The sequence below is a fragment of the Taudactylus pleione genome, unplaced genomic scaffold, assembly GCF_031769625.1.
Source record: "Taudactylus pleione unplaced genomic scaffold, aTauple2 ptg000541l, whole genome shotgun sequence".
In the NCBI taxonomy this organism is placed as follows: domain Eukaryota; kingdom Metazoa; phylum Chordata; class Amphibia; order Anura; family Myobatrachidae; genus Taudactylus; species Taudactylus pleione.
In genome coordinates, this window is record NW_028284943.1 from 1,905,746 (window position 1) to 1,925,784 (window position 20,039).

At 50.0% G+C, this 20,039-nt stretch overlaps 2 protein-coding genes across 2 annotated transcripts in view; one reads left to right on the forward strand and one right to left on the reverse strand.

Moving 5' to 3' along the window:
• SYNC (syncoilin, intermediate filament protein) overlaps positions 1-12,069 on the forward strand; it is a 40,112-nt gene extending 28,043 nt beyond the window's left edge. The window contains exon 4 of the mRNA XM_088451214.1: positions 10,808-12,069. Coding sequence (XP_088307340.1) covers positions 10,808-10,862 — 55 coding nt within the window. The 3' untranslated portion in view covers positions 10,863-12,069. The remainder of the gene's footprint in view (positions 1-10,807) is intronic.
• Positions 11,256-20,039, reverse strand: part of RBBP4 (RB binding protein 4, chromatin remodeling factor) — a 36,349-nt gene continuing 27,565 nt past the window's right edge. The window contains exons 10-12 of the mRNA XM_088451213.1: positions 18,936-18,993; positions 18,730-18,840; positions 11,256-11,955 (exon numbers count right to left, since the gene is read on the reverse strand). Coding sequence (XP_088307339.1) covers positions 11,890-11,955; positions 18,730-18,840; positions 18,936-18,993 — 235 coding nt within the window. The 3' untranslated portion in view covers positions 11,256-11,889. The remainder of the gene's footprint in view (positions 11,956-18,729; positions 18,841-18,935; positions 18,994-20,039) is intronic.

Consider the following 20,039-nt stretch of genomic DNA (forward strand, 5'->3'; position numbering starts at 1 on the left):
TCCAAAGTGGCCTCACCCACCGACAAGTCAGGCGAGTTAAAAGCCAGCACAACTATTTCCTCGTTGATATGAAAACGGGAAACAAACTTTGGGAAGAAAATCAGGATGAGTGCGCAGCACCGTCCTGTTCCCATGAAAAATCAAGAAAGGGGGTCTACAAGAGAGCGCCCCTAAATCAGAAACGTCTGGCTGAAGCGATGGCCAGAAGGAAAATTGTTTTAGCTGTCAGCCATTTAAGATCCACTGAGCCCAGTGGTTCAAACGGCGGTCCCTGGAGAGCCCTCAGGACCACAGCTAAATCCCAAGGCGCCACCGGTGGAACAAATGGCGGCTGAATTCTAAGAACACCTTGCATAAAGGTGCGCACATCAGGGATTGTAGCAATCCTACGATGGAACCAGACAGACAGGGCAGACACTTGCACCTTTAAAGAAGCAAGGCGAAGTCCATGGTCTAGTCCCGCCTGTAGGAAGGCTAGCACTCTAGACAGACGGAACGACCGAGGTGCATAACCTCTCGGTCGACACCATTGGAAGAACGTATGCCACACACGATGGTATATTCTTGCAGAGGCCGGTTTCCGAGCTCTCAGCATAGTGCGTACTACAGAGCTGGAAAACCCCCTGGAACTTAACATGGCTGTCTCAACAGCTACGCTGTCAAAGACAGCCGAGTCAGGTCCGGGTGAAGACAAGGACCCTGTGACAGTAGGTCCGGTCGTAGCGGCAACCGCAGAGGAATGTCCACAGACAGACCCTGAAGGTCTGAGAACCAGTGCCGTCTGGGCCACGCGGGAGCTATCAACAGGAGCGTCCCTCCTTCCTGTTTGAATTTCCAGATTACCCGTGGAAGAAGGGAAACCGAAGGAAAGAGATAAGCAAATGGGAACGTCCACTGGACGGACAAAGCATCCACCAGAGACGCCTTTTCGTCTCTTGTGCGAGACCTGTACACCGGCAACTTGTTGTTGTGCCGTGACGCCATGAGGTCGATCTCTGGAAGACCCCACCTGTCCACCAGAAGTTGAAAGACGTCCTGGTGCAGAGACCATTCCCCCGGATGAACGTCCTGGCGACTGAGAAAGTCGGCCTCCCAGTTGAGGACTCCCGGGATGAATACCACTTATATGGCCGGGAGATTGCGCTCTGCCCAGATCAGGATGCGGGACACCTCTACGAGTGCCGCCCGACTTCTGGTTCCTCCTTGCCGATTTATGTAGGCCATGGTGGTGGCGTTGTCCGACTGGACCTGCACGGGATGACCGTGGAGAGCATTGAATACGGCGCGGAGTTCCAAGATGTTTATCGGAAGCTCCTTTTCCGCCTGAGTCCATCTGCCCTGGAACAAGTGTGGACCCGAGGCCACTGCCCAGCCCCGAAGACTGGCGTCCGTCAATAGGACCCAGTTCGCCACCCAAAACGACGACCCTTGTTGAGATGGGTCGTCTGCAACCACCAGGCAAGGGACAGGCGAACCTCCGGAGTGAGCACCATCGTCTGGGACTTGAGACTGAGGCAGTCCACTCCATTTGGACAGGATCAATTGCTGCAGAGGTCTGGAGTGAAACTGGGTATGTCGAATACGGACACCATGGAGCCCAGTAACCTCATCGCCGAATGCAGAGACACCCGGCGACACTGCAGACAACTGCGCACCCTCAACTGTAAGGCAGAGATCTTTTCCCTCGTCACAAAGATCCTTTGCTGTCCGGAGTCCAATAAGGCTCCAAGGTGCAGAATTCTCTGAGCCGGGATCAGGGTGGACTTCTGCCAGTTTATTAACCAGCCGTGCCGTTGGAGTACCGCAATCGTGAGGTCCAAGTGGCGTAGAAGGAGCTCTGGAGATCCTGCTACCAACAGAAGGTCGTCCAGGTACGGCAACATGCGGACTCCCTGCAGCCGCAGGGAAGCCGCCATGACCGCCATAACTTTGGTGAACACACGTGGTGCTGTCGCCAGGCCAAAAGGTAAAGCCCGGAACTGGAAGTGATCCTTGCGGATTGCAAACCTGAGGAACTGTTGATGGCGCGAAATAGGGACATGCAGGTAAGCGTCCTGTATGTCCAGCGACACCATGTAATCCCCAGGTTCCAGCGCCAGTATGATGGACCGTAGGGGTCTCCATCCGAAACCTTGGCACCCGCAAGGACTTGTTGAGTGCTTTGAGGTTGAGGATCGGACGGTCCTCTGGGAGAATGGAACAGGCACTATAACGCCAGCCTGGAGCATAGTGTGCAAAACCTTCTGCAGTTCCGTGGCTTTGTTCCGGTCTGATGGAAGACCCGTGGTGAAGAATCGGGACGGGGGCCTGTGCCAGCAGGAGAGGGCATACCCGTGAGAAACCACCTCGAGAACCCAAGTGTCTGTCGTGGTAACCGACCAACACTGGGCGTACTGCAGCAGGCGGCCTCCCACTCTGGGATCCCCCAAAGGGAGGCCCGGACCGTCAGGCCGCAGGTTTGTCATCGGACCTAGGGGCCGGACGTCTGGTACTCCAGGCCTGCTTCCGGGGCTTGGCCGATTTTTTGGGGGCCAGCCGGACGGGGGAAGGACTGTGCTTTAGGCCTACCCTGGGCCCTGTAAGGCCGACGTACCTGAACTGGAAGGAACCGCAACAGACGGGAGACATGCAGATTTGGCTGCCGCCAGCGTGGCTACAATTTTGTCCAGATCCGGACCAAATAGGACTTCTCCATTAAAAGGCAAAGCTTCCAAACCATTTTTGCAATCAGCGTCCGCCTTCCGAATCAACGACTCCCCTTGTAACACGTCTGACAAATGCTGCACAGAACTTGTCAGAGAATTAACCCACGCCGGCTCCTGAGAAACCTGAGGGGGGGAAATAGGGAGACTGTGGGGTACCATCAGTTGTCTCGGGAACCCCTGCATGGGTGACAACACCACTGACTGCTTTGACAATCCCATCTGGGAAAACACAGGTGGCGGAGCTAACTGGCCCACCAGGATTGTAAGCGCTTTAGCGAAACAAACCCAGGGCGGTTCCTGCACCGGAGCAGCGACAGTAATTGGCCGCGTCAATAAAAAACACAGCCGACATAGTCCCTCCGCTATTGGTACCTTACATGTAGTACACAGAAGCTGGAGAGGAAAATCACTTTCAGACATGATGGCAAGTATGTGACCCCTCTCACTGATAAGCGTTCGTATAGTGAGAGAACCGCCCTGCAATCACCGCACCGCAAGGGCTTTAGCAGAAGATGATCAGTGAAAAGGCTGACAGTAGAAAGTGAAAGTACAGGCAGCAGACGCTAGCAGCAGTCACATACAATGCAAAGAAATCAATCCCTGCACTATCAGCGCTGATCCTCAACTACGCAGACACAGGGCCTGGTAGGACTCAGCGCTGCATACACAGACCTGTTCCAACGGAGGAGAGGTATGCTGGGGGACTCAGAACACGATGCCACCGATCAGCAGCTTCCAGCAGCGTTCACCATACTTCCATAAAGATGGCCACCGAGGAGCAGAGAGGATGCCGATCTGGGGGAGGAGCGCTGCCTCAGGACCAATCGGCAGCGCAGAGAGGGCTGTGTGCAGCGGGGGAGGCGCCGGCTGTGTACAGGGAAGGCGCGGTCCCCTGGCATGCAATTAACCCCTGGGACGCCGCAGCGCTACCGCTCAGCTGCGGTCCGCTGTCCCAGGAGGGTAGTGGAAGCGCAGGTCCGAAACCTGGCTTCACGCTGCAGCCAGTCCCCAGGGAGCCCCCTGCCTGGGGACTCTGGACCATGTTCCAGCGGGGACCAACCGCGGGACCCGGCTTCTTACCTGCTGTCCCCCTTGAATCCAGCCATGGTCCCAAACATCTGGGGTCACCGCTGTGACCCCAGATGCCTACCAGCATCCCCGGATCAGTACCGGCGTTCTGGTACCGGGCGGGGGTGTAGGGAAGACAGCATGGACGTAAAGAATGACTGTCCATGCTGTACCTCCAGATGTGCAGCCACAGCTGCCTTGTAGAAAACTTCAGGGGCTATCCTTAGCGCCCCCCTCTAAACAGGTGCATCTGACTCCGGCTGGGCACCAACGAAACTGAGATGCCTTGGCTCGGGGTATAGGAGGGGGACCCTAGTGCATCCTGGGAGGCTGAAAACTTAACTCTATGGTGCCCGATGCCTGACGTCGTCACCTATACCCCAAGGTATCCTGTGGATACCCTATGGACCCTGAAGTAGAACATTTTTTTTGCACACTGTAAATTTATTTGTGCAATGGGATGTTAGAATCCACAATGAATTCTTTCCTATGAATACGAGTCAATAAGCTCAAAATTATTAATTGATTGGCTGCATCAATCTTTTTTGGTTGGCTTACATTGATATGTCAGACACATAGCTCTATACGCTTATTAATTTGCTATATGCAGTCTTGATAAATATATACTTTTCAATTTCAAAAAAACTTGTTTGTTGCTGGTTTGTGCTAGACTTACTTTAAATAATCAAATAAAATTATGTTTTAACTATTTACTATTTCATTTCTGCTTTTTTGCCTAATAATCTGGGGTGTGCCTCATAATAGTTTTTTCTTTACAAATATATTGCCATACGTGTGTCAGATTACAAATTTAGTTTTTCTAGAATCAAAAAAGGGTAGGGTTAGCTGAGGGATGTTATGGAAAAGTTAATCAGTTTACTGCCCTACCTCTTAAGAGTAGGATCACTTAACCCATGGTGTCACAGTTCCCTATACTGCTGAAAGGCAAAACAAGAGATATGGTAAGAACTTACCTTTGTTATCTCTGTTTCTACGAAGTCCATAGGGTCCACAGGGTTGACCTTGGGGTATAGGTTGGGAACCAAATCCGGGCACCACGCAGTTAAAGCTTTTAGCTCCCAGGATGCACTGGGTCCACTCTCCCTATAACCCCACCCCCAAGCCAGAGGCACCTCAGTTTGTAAGTAGCCAAAGGCCGGAGGAGGAGAGAAAAAGAGAGAGAAAACTGGAACACTCAATAACCATACTCACCGAAATGGGAGACGGAAAACCGGTGACCAGCCACACAGCCCATATGAAGCCAGGTGCGTCAGGGCGGGCGCCCTGTGGACCCTATGGACTTCGTAGAAACAGAGATAACAAAGGTAAGTTCTTACCATATCTCTTGTTTTCTACTTCAGGGTCCATAGGGGGTCCACAGGGTTGACCTTGGGGATGTCCCAAAGCAGTTCAACCAAGGGTGGGGACGCTCCTGTGCTGAGAGGAGAATCCGTCGCCAAAAAGGAAGCATCCTGAGAGGCAAAGGAAACCAATGCCTAGAACCTTAAAAAGGTGTGGACAGAAGACCACGAGGCCACCCAGTAAGGCAAAACAGCCGAGGCGCCACAGCGAGCCGCACACGAGGGTCACATGGCCCGAGAAAAAACAAGCATCAACAACAGGAAGGCCTACCCATGGGTAGGCCCCTGAGGAAGACCTACGAGGCCATCCAAGCCAACATTTGGTTATAGGCCGGCCATCCTTTCCTGTGAAAACCAGAAATCTCAGACCACCAATAAGGAGTCCGATTTCCGTAAGGAACCTGAACGGATCACATAAATCCAAAGAGGCCAGACCACAGTCAATGAGGCCACACCAGCCGAGAGGACTGGGGACAGAATGGCCGTACCATAAGTTCCAGAATAATATGGAACCTGAAAACCACTAAGAAGAAACACAGGGCGAGAGCAACTCCCACCCTGACATGATGCCCTCCAGAAGAGGGAGCCACATGAGAACGCTCCCAATTCAGACGCTCTCCTGGTTGATATAAACACCCTGAGAGAAAGAGAGCCTAAGCAATAGACCATGTAATGGCCATCACAACCAGCGGTTCCATTGACTGTCCCCGGAGGTAACGAAGAACCACTACTTACTCCCAAGGAGTCCCTAGGGAGGACAAATGGAGGCATAATCAAGAAAACACTCCAAAGGATGAACTGGATACCAGAGTGAAGCAATTCCATATCTTAACCATACTGACAGTGTAGAGATCCGCACTGTCAGGAAGACCAGGCCAAGTGTGAAACCCAAGCCAGCCGGAAGGAATGCCAGAATATCTGGAAATCCTGGACACCAGAGGATTGTATCGACAGGTACAATACCATAAGATTTATGGCTGCCACAGTTTGTGGTAGGTCCCAGCAAAAGCTGATCCATGTGCTCTAATCATTCCAATGATGACAAAGCCAGGGAAGCCGTAAGACCACTGTAAGGACACAGTCAAAGACAAACGACCCAGGTCAAAGGCAAAACCAAGGACCCTGAGACAACAGGTCCGGGCAGTGAAGCATCAGGGATGGAGTATCGATGTAGAGACTCCGAAGATCCAAGTACCCCTGACATCTGGGGCAATCAGGAGCCACCAGCAGGAAAGCATCTCCGTCTCGATTGAAAACACTTCCAAAGACCTCGAGGAAGAAGGGAGACCGGAGAACACAGGTACACAAAGTGGAAGGACCACTTCACCGACAAAGAGTCGCTGAAGTTTGCTTCAGAATCCCCAGAGCTGAACTGTAACACCATAGTGTGATAAAGTCAGAAGGCCATGAGGGTCACCTCAGGGGGGCCCCCCCTGCTCACCAGGAGATGAAACCTCTCTTGGGGAAGAGACTAGTCCCCGGGATGCACGTCGTGACGGCTGAGGACTCCCGCTTCCCAATGGAGAGCTCCTGAAATGAACGCTGCCGTGTCATTGCCACCCAACGAACAGTGTTGCTAAAAAGGAAGCCACTGTCCTGACCCTGTCGGACTGAACCTTTTCAGGTTCACCGGGAAACAAGAGTTATGCCAGAGTAAGTTAATTGACAGGGTGGAATCGACAGACGTCCAACTGCACTGAAAAGGATTCGGTCCAGACACTGTCCCTAGCAAAGAAAACCCTGGACGAGATGGCCATAGCCACCCGGACAGGGACCGACTTGCCTCCGGAGAGAGCATCATCGTTTGAACAGTTATCCGACAGAAAAAACTCATTCCATCTGGAGATGAGCCAATTATGGAAAGGCCTGGAATGGAACTGAGCCCATTCCACCATGCATCCCAGAGTGTAAAGACATCTGTCGACTGCGCAGACAACCATGTACTCCTAATGGAAGAGAGGAGATTCCGTCTTACGCCAGAAGAATTCTCAGATTCTGAGAATCCAGCAGGGATCCTAGATGAAGAATACCCAGAGAGGGATGCAGGGAGGACTTTTTCCCCGTTGATTAAACGTCTGCACCCTGAAGAAGCCACAGTCATCCTGACCTGGCCGTAAAGTACCCCGGTGATCCCGCTAAGAGCAGGAGGCCGTCCAGGTACAGGAGCATTGGGATATACTGAACAGAAGAACTGTCAGAAAATCCAAAACGCTGGTAAACCCCTGTGGGGCTGAGGACAGTCCCAACAGGCAGAGCCCGAAAAATTGTAAGTGTTGCTGTGATACAGCAAACCTCAGCCCATGCTGAGGAAAGGTCTCTGTAAGTACCCGTAGGCACGCGTCCTGTATATCCAGTGATACCCTAAAGTCCCCAGGTTCCAAACATCGTATGATGGAGCATAGGGATTTCCTCCTGAGCCCAGGTAGCTTTAGGAACTGGTTCAGGGAATTGAGACAGAGAACAGGCCAAAGAGGACCATTCAGCCACCGCACCAGAAAGAAAACAGAACAACCAGTCCCTCACTGAGATAGTGGGGATGGCCCAATTAGCTCCGCTTACCGCAACAACTGCATAGCTTTCTGGATCTGTAAGGCCCTTGTAAAGAGGGCGTACCCTCCTACCCACGTAGCCGCGGCAACTTGACACTAATACCGGGCGAACTGAGAAAATCGGTATCTCCCAGTTGTAGGCCTGTCCCGTCAGACTGAAGAGATATCCGTAGGTTCAGAAGCAGGATCGGCTGGCAGTCCAGGCCTGCTCGGTACTGGATATGTCGGCCCTTGTAGATGCCGACAGTCTACGAAGAAACAGACCTTTAGGCTGACCCAGAGGACAAAAAAGACTTAACAGACTTAGTCTGAGGCCTTGTAGTGGGCATAGCTGAAAGCGGTAAACTTGTCGTTAGTAATACTGCCAATGTTACTACAATCTTGTCAAGGTCAGGACCAAACAATATCAACCCTAAAGATGGTATCTGCACCTCTGCATTCCCAGAGCGCAGCCATAGGGTATTACGGAGGATACAGTCGCAGCCGGAACTCTGAAAGTTAGGAGACTGGTATCCAATATAGGCATGTCCACCTATGACAACTGCATATATTACATGAGCGACCAAATACATTTGAACCCCCGACGTGTTGGAGGGGAAAAAACGTTACAAATGCATCAACCCAATATGCAATAGTATTAACCAACCATGCTATAGCCATGGTAGGATGGGTAACAACTCCTGAAAGCAAGTATACTGATTTCAGGCAGAGTTACCACCTACGGATCCGAAGAATCCGACCACGCAGGAATGGGAGGCGTAGTAACGTCTGTAATCAGACGAGTAACACGCCCATCCCCCCCAGGAGGGGCTCGTGATGACCCTCAGGGAATTTGGGACAGGAGGCCAAACACTGTTGTAACACCTCCTATCTGGCAACAGCCAGAGTCCCGCTATGCGATCCACCCGCTAGTCAGCAACAGGTAACCCGAAGGCACGCAATACTGAGGGTGTATGATACAGGTGCAGGTCAACATTCACTCTAACCAGAATGGACCTGCTACCAGCCCTAAAGCAGGGATAATAATACCTGAAATAGGCTTCCCCCCGTGTAAGAGGGAAAGAGCCCCGAACAGTACCCAGTTCACGGCAGAGCCAACTGGGAAGTAACCACAGGGCGTCAACCACGCCAATTAGCGTTTCGTAGAAAACGACATCCACCCAGGGTGGCTGTTGTGGTAATCCCTGCAAGGGGAATGACAGACTATTGTGGCACCAGGGGGAATTCATATACTGCGAAAAACCCCTGCAGGGAGCGGTAGTCTGTGTCACAGGGGAAGAGTGCAAGAAGCTGCGAGATACCCTGAGATGAAAAGGGCAGTATGGTGAAGTAACCCCAAGTGAGGTACAACAATGGGGCCCGCCCGGCGATCCGCAATTGAGAGGATCCCGAGAAAACAAACCGCCCAAGGGGGTCGTGAAAGAGGCCGGCACCAGATGACGCCACATACAGAACCCTTTATGAGTCAAATCCTCCGCACTAACACCTGCAGCACATGACTTGCAGGATAGTAAAAATGGGTGCAGTATAACGCTCTATCTCCTGGTCAGACATATCTGACCAATCTTGGCGGAAATATCAAGCAGCGCTATACTGGTCCTGACTGATGCCAAAAATTAGCTGCAGGGACCCATTTTCAGCGTATGCAACACACAGTTCCATCTAAAATATGGCAACGTGCAGCACGCAACAGTATGTGACAAACCACACAAATATATTAACAAGTATATAAATGTGAGGTCTCAGAACCACCCTAAGTACAGCTGTATTAGGGCAGATAAAGAAAAGGGATAGATATACACTGACAGGTGAGAGAATAAAGTACAGTCAGCACTAGCATAAGTCACATACAATGCAGATATATACATATATACATAAACATGTCATATAATATACTGCATTCAACTGCCCAGATTCAGTGTCTGGGAAGGCTACAGCGCTGTGTACACTGACCTGATGGTGAGGTACGCAGGGGGACTGGACTCACTGCCATCCTGAGAGATTTCTGCTGCACCACAGAGATAAAATGGCCGCTGGAGACCTCAGAGGAAGCGTGGCCCGCGGAGGAAGCAGCTCAGCGACGCCAGACTATGGATACTGAAAGGCGCGCTGAGCTGAGGGGAGGAGCCGCTGTAACAGGGAAGGCTGCCTCCCCTGGCCGGCTATTAACCCCCGGGACGCCGGCTCCCTGCACCGATCGTTAAGTCCCTGGTGGTCTAGTGGACACACGGGGTATGGGGGGCCCGCCGCCACTGCCGGCGCCTCCGGTCTGTCCCCTGAGACCGGAGGCACAGGACTGCATTTGAAATGCGCGGATCACCGCAAGCGGTGATCCGCGACCTTACCTGCTCCCCGTGGATCCGGCAGCAGTCCTGGGCGCCCGCAGAGTCCGGCTAGTACAGACTCTGGGGTCCCGCTGAGATCCCCAGATCTGTACTGGCGTCTCAGCGCCAGCGGGGTGACGGAGCGGCAGCTTAGACGTCCTATGGACAGTCCGACGCTGCCGCTCTGAAGAGTCCAAAGTCCATGAAAAAACTTTGTCCCTAAAAAAATAAAATAAGCTTAGGGGCTGCTAATCAGCTCCCCCTGCGCTAACGGTGACCCGACTCCGGCCGGGCACCAACTTAAACTGAGGTGCCTCTGGCTTGGGGGTGGGGTTATAGGGAGAGTGGACCCAGTGCATCCTGGGAGCTAAAAGCTTTAACTGCGTGGTGCCCGGATTTGGTTCCCAACCTATACCCCAAGGTCAACCCTGTGGACCCCCTATGGACCCTGAAGTAGAAAATACAATTGTAAACACAGAATTATGCAAACCTGTCGTCCATGTGAAACACTGACTAAATAAGACTCCACAGCATAGCTAAGTCATGTTAGTCATGCAATTTGACTACGTGAAAGTGATAGCTGAACTTGATTCTCAAGTATATAGAGCTGGGGGTATGCACACTAAAATAACTTAGAGCAGGTGTACAACTACTCCATAAACTATATTCACTTCAATATACAGTAAAGCAGTTAAAATATATGCAAAATAATGAACACATTTTAAGAGAAAAAAAATAAATTTTAGATCTGCATAAATTTAGAAACTCAAATGCATTAATCCATGTGGTTTCTTTCACAGGGGATGCCTTGAACTATATGGGCAGCTTTTCAAGACCGTGACAAAAAAAGAATGACAAACCATTGTCAGTCTTTCCCTCTAAAGACTCTAAAAACAACACAAATCAGTGATGACATCAGCTCGATGGAGCCTAAAGTGCCAGGATGATCTGAACCATACTGTAGTGGTAGACCCTATACAAGTGGACCCAATAGGACAATGTTTACGGTATGTGACTAATCATGACCCAGATTGTCTGCGTAGAAACCATCAATTGAGACCACTACATGTAAGAGGGAAAAGAAATCCATATGGCTTTGTCCCAGTGTCAAATGATATCATCGGTGACGATATGGATGCTATAAGTAATCTTTGAAGAGCACCAGTTATAGATTGTGCCAAGTGTCTCGGAACCTTTTGTCCATGTTGCAGGTATACAGAAAACGTTTCTCATGAGAATCAGACAATGTAAAAAATAACAAACAGCCATTTATTTTATGTGAGGTCTCAACCACTGCATTAGGAGATGTACAGCAGAGTCAAATCCACACATTCACAAGGGATATTTCCACTCCCTCTTGGAACTGTTAAGCACAACTAAATAGTGGATGAAAAGGAACGACTCTAAAGAACAAAACATACCGCAATTAAAAATAATAAAATATGGGTTGGGGAAGATTGAGAGTTTGTCCCTGGATAGTACTTGAAGCGGTGTTGCCTTTTCCAGTGGAAAAATACAAGGAATGTTTTTGCATGAAGTTGCCTAGTCTAAGACTCTTCAAAAATATAAGGGATGCATCTGAAGGCACGGTGTCAGACAAGTTATGCTATATACTCTTCTCCTTGCTTCATACAACAACAACAAAAAAAAACACCTCTTTGTAATGGACACAGTTAAAATCAGTCTTATATAAAATATTTATATATAAAATAAAATGGTGATGATTTTTCTTACTAAGATCAATAAAAGCAAGTTTGGGTGAGAGCAGCATGAGTCAGAGCTTGCACTGTAGCACAGGAGGGTCAATGTCCAAGTGCTGGATAAACAGGAGAAGTATCTGGAGGGGGCCAATAAATTGCACCCAGAAAATAAAAAATCATGTCTAGGAGCCCTGCCCCTCCGGATCTACACTGCCCTCTGTCTCTTCATCATTGTAGATGTTCTCTGCCTGCAAACAAAATAAAAATAGGCTTAATGAGACAGCTGCATATGAATATTGTTCTCACAGATTATACATTCAGAGAACCATGGATCCAGAATAGTGTGGACTAAAATTTCTGAATTTGTGCATTAACCAAAGAATGATGAACGCAATAAAGGATGAAAGTTTGAATACATTTTATGTATTATGCATTATGTTCACTAACAAATTTGCAATATTTTTTTTTCTTTTTAAGACACATCTGGAACTGAATGCTCTGTTTCTGTCACAATGTAATTGTGTTTTCCCCACCAAACACAAAAAAGGGTGGTCACTGCCAATATACATCTCAGTGATTTGAGGTTGCCTGGCTAATCAAAAAAAAAAAAAAAAACACGACGTGGCACTAGAAAATAGTATATAATGTAACAGGAGGTGGAATATAAAATGTGAAACTCAATTTACAACACCCCTTGCCTGAATTAAGTTAAGACTGTAAAAGGGGATTTTTGGTTACTTGCCATCAAATCCTTTTCTCTCAATCAGACTCGAGGACAGTAGACCATGGGGTTGTAAAAGGGACTGCAAGGAGCTGGCACTTAAACGCTAACTTTAACGCAAGCTCCTCCCCTCTGCAACCTCATGACTGCTGTACAACTTCAAAAGTGCCTGGTAAGGAGAAGCAATAATAAACTAATTAACGGTTCCGCAGGGACCAACATTGTCAAAAATACAACGCAACACGATTGAGCGCGAAGGAGGGAACGCAGTGTCCCCCAGCCGGATTCAGAGAAAAGGATTCAACAGTAAATCCCCTTCTGTCTTTCATCAAGGCTGGGGGACACTGGACCGGCCGCCCCGCATCAGCATATGCTCGAGAGATGACTGAGCGGATCCAACGTGCAATGGTCTGCTTCGTAGCCGGCCAGCCACGTCTGAGTGTCGTAGAGAACCAGTAGGGAATCCGTCCGACGGAGGGTTGAAGTCCTCTCCAAGTAGATCCGCAGGGCCCAGTATACGTCCAACAGAGCTAGATCGTCCAGGTCCCGGCAAGTCTCCATTGCAGAAAACACAGGAAAGACCGTTTACTGGTTTAAGTGGAAAGCCAAAACAACATGCGGTTGGAATGAAGGAACTGTTCGGAGAACCGCCCGATCGTCATGGAATATGAGGAACAGCGGTCTGCAAGACAAGGTCCCTAACTCCAAGACCCGCTGAGGAAATGGCCATAAGGAAAACTAAAATTTCCATGTGACAGATCTAAGGTCCACGGAATCCAAAGGCTCAAAGGGAGCCTGCTAAAGAGCAGAGAGGACCAAAGTTAGATTCCACGAAGCCACTGGCAGCTGAAACGGAGGTTGAACCCACAACACTCCCTGCAAAACAGTCCGAACCCTTGACAGGTGGGCCAGACGTCGCTGAAAATAAATTGACAGAGCCGAAATGTGTACTTTCAATGAACGAAGCTGCAAGCAGACTTCCAGACCTCCCTGAAGGAAAGCCAACAGCCTAGGAAGGAGAAACCAGGATGTGTTATGCAGCAATGTATAAATCATGTATCTGTCCAGCATTGTTTGTACTGTTAATATCGATTTTCTTGTGTACCTCCAACAGTGTGACTTAACGGGGGCTCTGGACCTTCCGCTTTGGGAGTAGCCTCCTCCTCTGCATCGGAAACGTCTAACGGGCCCCTGCAGGGAGGAAGGAATACGCTTATGCGCAGCCTAGGATCTTCAAAGAAGTGTTCCATACAGGAGGAAACCTCCTCAAAACCCGCCGCAGTGCGCTCAATAGTATTAAACCAAGGTGGATCTGGCCCTGGCTGGGTGACCACCGCGGCTGCGGGAAGGGATGGCCAGACAGGGACCGGCGCTGCTGTTTGAGCCTGTTCTTCCCTCTGACACACCATGAGCCTCACCAAGTCGGAGAGCGACTGACCCATAGCCTGGGCCCACGCCGGTTCGTCTGGGGCGAAAGTGGCACCACCTGATGGCTGTGCACAAGTGGGTCCCAGCTGACAGTCCACGCACAGCACCCCAGAGTCCAACTGTCCACAAGGCAATTTGACATGGCATTGGGCGCACGTAAAAAATATCGCCAACGAAGGGGTTTGGACTTTGGCGGGCCTAGACTTGTCTGTCATACTGGTCCCGCCTCCACTACCCTGCTAAGGCAGGTAGACAAAAAAATTGTAATAAATAAAGTGCGTTCACTGAGCACAGCGTCTCTAAACAGGCAAACACCACCCCGCAGTGGAGAGGAACTGGAACCCTCCTCCCTGACCTTCCTCCGTTTTGTGCAGGCTGGTCCCATTTCAGAGACTGGAGCTCCTACGCTGTGCTGTAGAAGCCTTTCAACTGCAGCCGGAGAGCGGGGGGAGCTAGCCGTTTCTGGCTCAGCCTCCCGCTTAGCAGAGATAGCCGCGACTACTGCCTGAAGTGTTACTCCCCTCAATGGGGAAAACACTTGGTCTGCCAGAAAAGCGTGTGGCCTGTAGCCGGCGCTCTCCCCGCCGTTAGAAGATGGGAAAGATGGAGTTGCCATCCAGGACAGCACTGCTCTCTGCGCCCTCTACCAGGGTGCAGGAGCGTTCTGTCCCCGGGCCCCACACGGTCTCTATGAGACCGGAATGCTTAGGGGGGTGACGGTGATTAGAGCAACCCGACGGTCAGCAAGACGCGGCTGTTTGGCAGGGAGCTGCCATACTCTCGCGGGTGCTGCTGTAAGCAGTGCGCAGCACCTACAAAAAAATATGAGATATGGTAAGAACTTACCTTTATCATCTCTATTTCTAAGAAGTCCATAGGGTTCCACAGGATACCTTGGGGGTATAGGTGATGACGTCAGGCATCGGGCACCATAGAGTTAAGTTTTCAGCCTCCCAGGATGCACTAGGGTCCCCCTCCTACACCCCGCCCCCGAGCCAAGGCATCTCAGTTACGTACCAAGCCATAGGCTGGAGGAGGAGAAGGAAGAGAGAGAAAAAAAGATCCGGACACACACAAGAATCACATTCTCACCAGAGGGAGACGGAAAAACCGGTGACCAGAGCAAAGCCCATCTGCAGCACAGGTGCGACAGGGCGGGAGTCCTGTGGAACCCTATGGACTTCGTAGAAATAGAGATAACAAGAGTAAGTTCTTACCATCTCTCATATTTTCTACTTCAGGGTCCATAGGGTATCCACAGGATACCTTGGGGATGTCCCAAAGGAGAAGCCTTCAAGGGTGGGGACGCTCCTGTGCTGAAAGGAGAATCCACCGCCCGAAGGAAGCATCCTGAGAGGCAAAGGTGTCAAACGCGTAATACCTCACAAAAGTATGGACAGAGGACCACGTGGCAGCCTTGCAGATCTGGACTGCAGAGGCACCATGTCGAGCTGCCCACGAAGGATCCACAGACCTAGTGGAATGAGCCCTCACAGAGGATGGAACCGGCAGGCCCTCATGAAGATAAGCTTCTGAAATGGCCATATGGATCCAACCTGCCAAAGTTTGCTTTGAAGCAGGCCAACCCTTTTTACGGAAGCCATAGAGGACAAACAAGGCGTCCGACTTCCTAAACGAAGAAGTGCGGTCAACATAAATTCTTAAGGCCCGCACAACGTCCAAATTGGCCTCACCCACTGACAAGTCAGGTGAGTTAAAAGCCGGCACAACGATTTCCTCCTTGATATGAAAATGGGAAACAACTTTGGGAAGAAAATCAGGACGAGTGCGCAGCACCGTCCTGTTCCCATGAAAAATCAAGAAAGGGGGTCTACAAGAGAGAGCCCCTAAATCAAACACGTCTGGCCGAAGCGATGGCCAGAAGGAAAATTGTTTTAGCTGTCAGCCATTTAAGATCCACTGAGCCCAGTGGTTCAACCGGCGGGACCACAGCTAAATCCCAAGGCGCCACCGGTGGAACAAATGGCGGCTGAAATCGAACACCTTGCATAAAGGTGCGCACATCAGGGATTGTAGCAATCCTACGATGGAACCAGACAGACAGGGCAGACACTTGCACCTTTAAAGAAGCAAGGCGAAGTCCATGGTCTAGTCCCGCCTGTAGGAAGGCTAGCACTCTAGACAGACGGAACGACCGAGGTGCATAGTGCGTACTACAGAGCTGGAAAACCCCCTGGACCTTAACATGGCCATCTCAACAGCCACGCCGTCAAAGACAGCAGAGTCAGGTCCGGGTGAAGACAAGGACCCTGTGACAGTAGGTCCGGTCGTAGCGGCAACCGCAGAGGAATGTCCACGGACAGACCCTGAAGGTCTGAGAACCAGTGCCGTCTGGGCCACGCGGGAGCTATCAACAGGAGCATCCCTGCTTCCTGTTTGAATTTCCGGATTACCCGTGGAAGAAGGGAAACCAGAGAAAAGAGATAAGCAAACAGGAACGTCCACTGGACAGACAGAGCATCCACCAGAGACGCCTTTTCGTCTCTTGTGAGAGACCCGTACACCGGCAACTTGTTGTTGTGCCGTGACGCCACGAGGTCGATCTCTGGAAGACCCCACCTGTCCACCAGAAGCTGAAAGACGTCCTGGTGCAGAGACCATTCCCCCGGATGAACGTCCTGGCGACTGAGAAAGTCGGCCTCCCAGTTGAGGACTCCCGGGATGAATACCGCTTATATGGCCGGGAGATTGCGCTCCGCCCAGATCAAGATGCGGGACACCTCTACGAGTGCCGACCGACTTCGGGTTCCTCCTTGCTGATTTATGTAGGCCATGGTGGTTGCGTTGTCCGACTGGACCTGCACGGGATGACCCTGGAGAACCGGATGGGCCTGCTGGAGAGCAGTGAAAACGGCACAGAGTTCCAAGATGTTTATCGGAAGCTCCTTTTCCGCCTGAATCCATCTGCCCTGGAACAAGTGTGGACCCATGACCGCTCCCCAGCCCCGAAGACTGATGTCCGTTGTCAATAGGACCCAGTTCGCCACCCAAAACGGACGACCCTTGTTGAGCTGGGTCATCTGCAACCACCAGGCAAGGGACAGGCGAACCTCCGGAGTGAGCACCATCATCTGGGATTTGAGACTCTGAGGCAGTCCATTCCATTTGGACAGGATCAACTGCTGCAGAGGTCTGGAGTAAAACTGGGCATATTCCACCATGTCGAATACGGACACCATGGAGCCCAGTAACCTCATTGCCGAGTGAAGAGACACCCGGCAACTCTGCAGACAACTGCGCACCCTCAACTGCAAGGCAGAGATCTTTTCCCCCGTCACAAAGATCCTCTGCTGACTGGAGTCCAATAAGGCTCCGAGGTGCAGAATCCTCTGAGACGGGATCAGGGTGGACTTTTGCCAGTTTATCAACTAGCTGTGCCGTTGCAGTACTGCAATAGTCAGATCCAAATGGTGTAGAAGGAGCTCTGGAGATCCTGCTACCAACAGAAGGTCGTCTAGGTACGGCAACATGCGGACTCCCTGCAGCCGCAGGGAAGCCGCCATGACCGCTATAACCTTGGTGAACACACGTGGTGCTGTCGCCAGGCCAAAAGGTAAAGCCCGGAACTGGAAGTGATCCTTGCGGATTGCAAACCTGAGGAACTGTTGATGGTGCGAAAGAATAGGGACATGCAGGTAAGCGTCCTGTATGTCCAACGACACCATGTAATCCCCAGGTTCCAGCGCCAGAATGTTGGACCGTAGAGTCTCCATCCGAAACCTCGGCACCCGCAAGGACTTGTTGAGTGCTTTGAGGTTGAGAATCGGACGGTACGACCGATTGGGTTTCTGCACCAAAAACAGATTGGAATAGAAACCCTGGCACCTCTGGGAGAATGGAACAGGTACTATAACTCCAGCCTGGAGCATAGTGTGCAAAACCTTCCACATTTCCGTGGCTTTGTTCCGGTCTGATGGAAGACCCGTGGTGAAGAATCGGGATGATGGGTCTGTGCCGAAAGGAGAGGGCATACCCGTGAGAAACCACCTCGTGAACCCAACTGTCTGTCGTGGTTACCGACCAACACTGGGCGAACTGTAGCATGCGGCCTCCCACTTTGGGATCCCCCAAAGGGAGGCCCGGACCGTCAGGCCGCAGGTTTGTCATCGGACTTAGGGGCCGGACGTCTGGTACTCCAGGCCTGCTTCCGGGGCTTGGCCGATTTTTTGGGGGCCAGCCGGACGGGGGAAGGACTGTGCTTTAGGCCTACCCTGGGCCCTGTAAAGCCGACGTACCTGAACTGGAAGGAACTGCAGCAGACGGGAGACATGCCAATTTAGCTGCCGCCAGCGAGGCTACAATTTTGTCCAGATCCGGACCAAATAGGACTTCTCCATTAAAAGGCAAAACTTCCAAGCCCTTTTTGGAATCAGCGACAGCCTCCTCCTGCCAAGTGTCACTCCCCCTTCCGGGGAAAACACTTGGTACGCCCTGGAAACTGGTGGCCTGTATCCGGCACTCTCCCCACAGGAGCCGCCCTCAGACAGCCCGGCAAGATGGCACCGCCATACAGGACAGCGCTGACACCCTGTGCACTCTACCAGGGTGCGGACGCGAACTGTCCCCAGGCAGTCTCTAATGTGACCGGAGTGCTATGGGGGATGCCACCAGTTAGCACACCCCCTCCCCCGCTCCCAGCTGCTACACTCTGTCATTTTTTAGTTTTACTTAAAACAGCACACAAACAACAAACTCTGTAACTTAGGGCTTTGTTTTAAGTGCCAGCTCCTTGCAGTCCCATCTACAGCCCCATGGTCCAGTGTCCCCCAGCCTTGATGAAAGAGAAAATAAACATTTGTATATTTTTTATATTACAAACCGAACCTTCTGTGACAAGAAAGAAGCAACTCACCATTTGCCAGACCTGCATGATATTGTCCTCTGATACCGAGCAGATTACCCATGGCTCATTCGGGTTCCATGAAAAGTCAGAGATCTTTGCTGTGTGCCCACCGTGAATGAACTAAAGAGAAAGGAAAAAAATAAATAAATATCCAGCAAGAGTGATTAAAAGCTCATATCACATTCATTGTAAAAGCTTAAACTTCATACACTTACCAACAACTCAGGAGGGCCATCTTCTGCATCCTCAGGAGACTGCTCTTCCCCAATTTTACTAGAATGAAAAAGACTGGTCATATAGCTTTGCATGGAGCTTTATAAAAACTGTTGCAAGTGAAGTTAGCTGCATGACCCACAGTATACAGATGTTTGGTTTTCTATCATAAAACAGCACAAAAAAAATAAAAGAAATACTGGAAAATAAAATATTTTTACATATAAATACACCATAAAACCAAGCAAATCTGAATATCAACAGAAATTTATGCAAAGATAATGCACAAGTATTTGCTAATCTCTCCTTTCTAGGATGGCATGATGAATATATAAAAGATTTTGCTGGTATGCAGCGATTTAATATTAATGGCTCATTCTTAAAGTAAATAGATCAACTTACTGTAAGAACACAGAGAGCTAGATGTCATAGCCTAGACCTTGAGGCAAGACTTTGGTGATTTGGCAACTAGATTTAAAGCGCCAAACTATTTAAGGACAAAATCGCAACTTGCAGGTTATTACATTTGGCCCTCAGGATGTGGTCTCAGATTTACAAAAAATAAGAGACATTTGGCATCAATGGCAGTAACATTTTAATTCAAATAGATATGGAGTTTCTATTGATTTTCAGTATCAACTTTAGTTTTGAAAATGCCTATTTATATATTAAGTGCTGTCTCAAACTGTATTTGCTATATTCACAGGCACGGTATTTTACAATATTTGTAGTAATTTTTATTGACCATAAAGCAGTAATTTTTGGCTCCAATCATATTTTTTTGTTTTTTATGGACTGATTTTCTAATACTGCTAAAGAAAAACCACACACACACACAACAAAATGGATAGGACCGATGGACTATTTAAGCTTGTACAGCACTTCTCAAACTACCAAAACAATGGCGCTCCATGGTTGACAATACACTCAGAGCATTATTGTTGATTTCAGGAAATCAAGAAGAGAACATGTTCCCTCTGTACTTTATACTAACCACAGCTGAATAAATTCTTAAAGAAAAAGCAGCAACAGCAGTCATCCCAAAGACTGCACTGTTGTGGAGTGCTTAACTTCTTTTAAAAAAGCTTCAATGTATGAAAAAATTA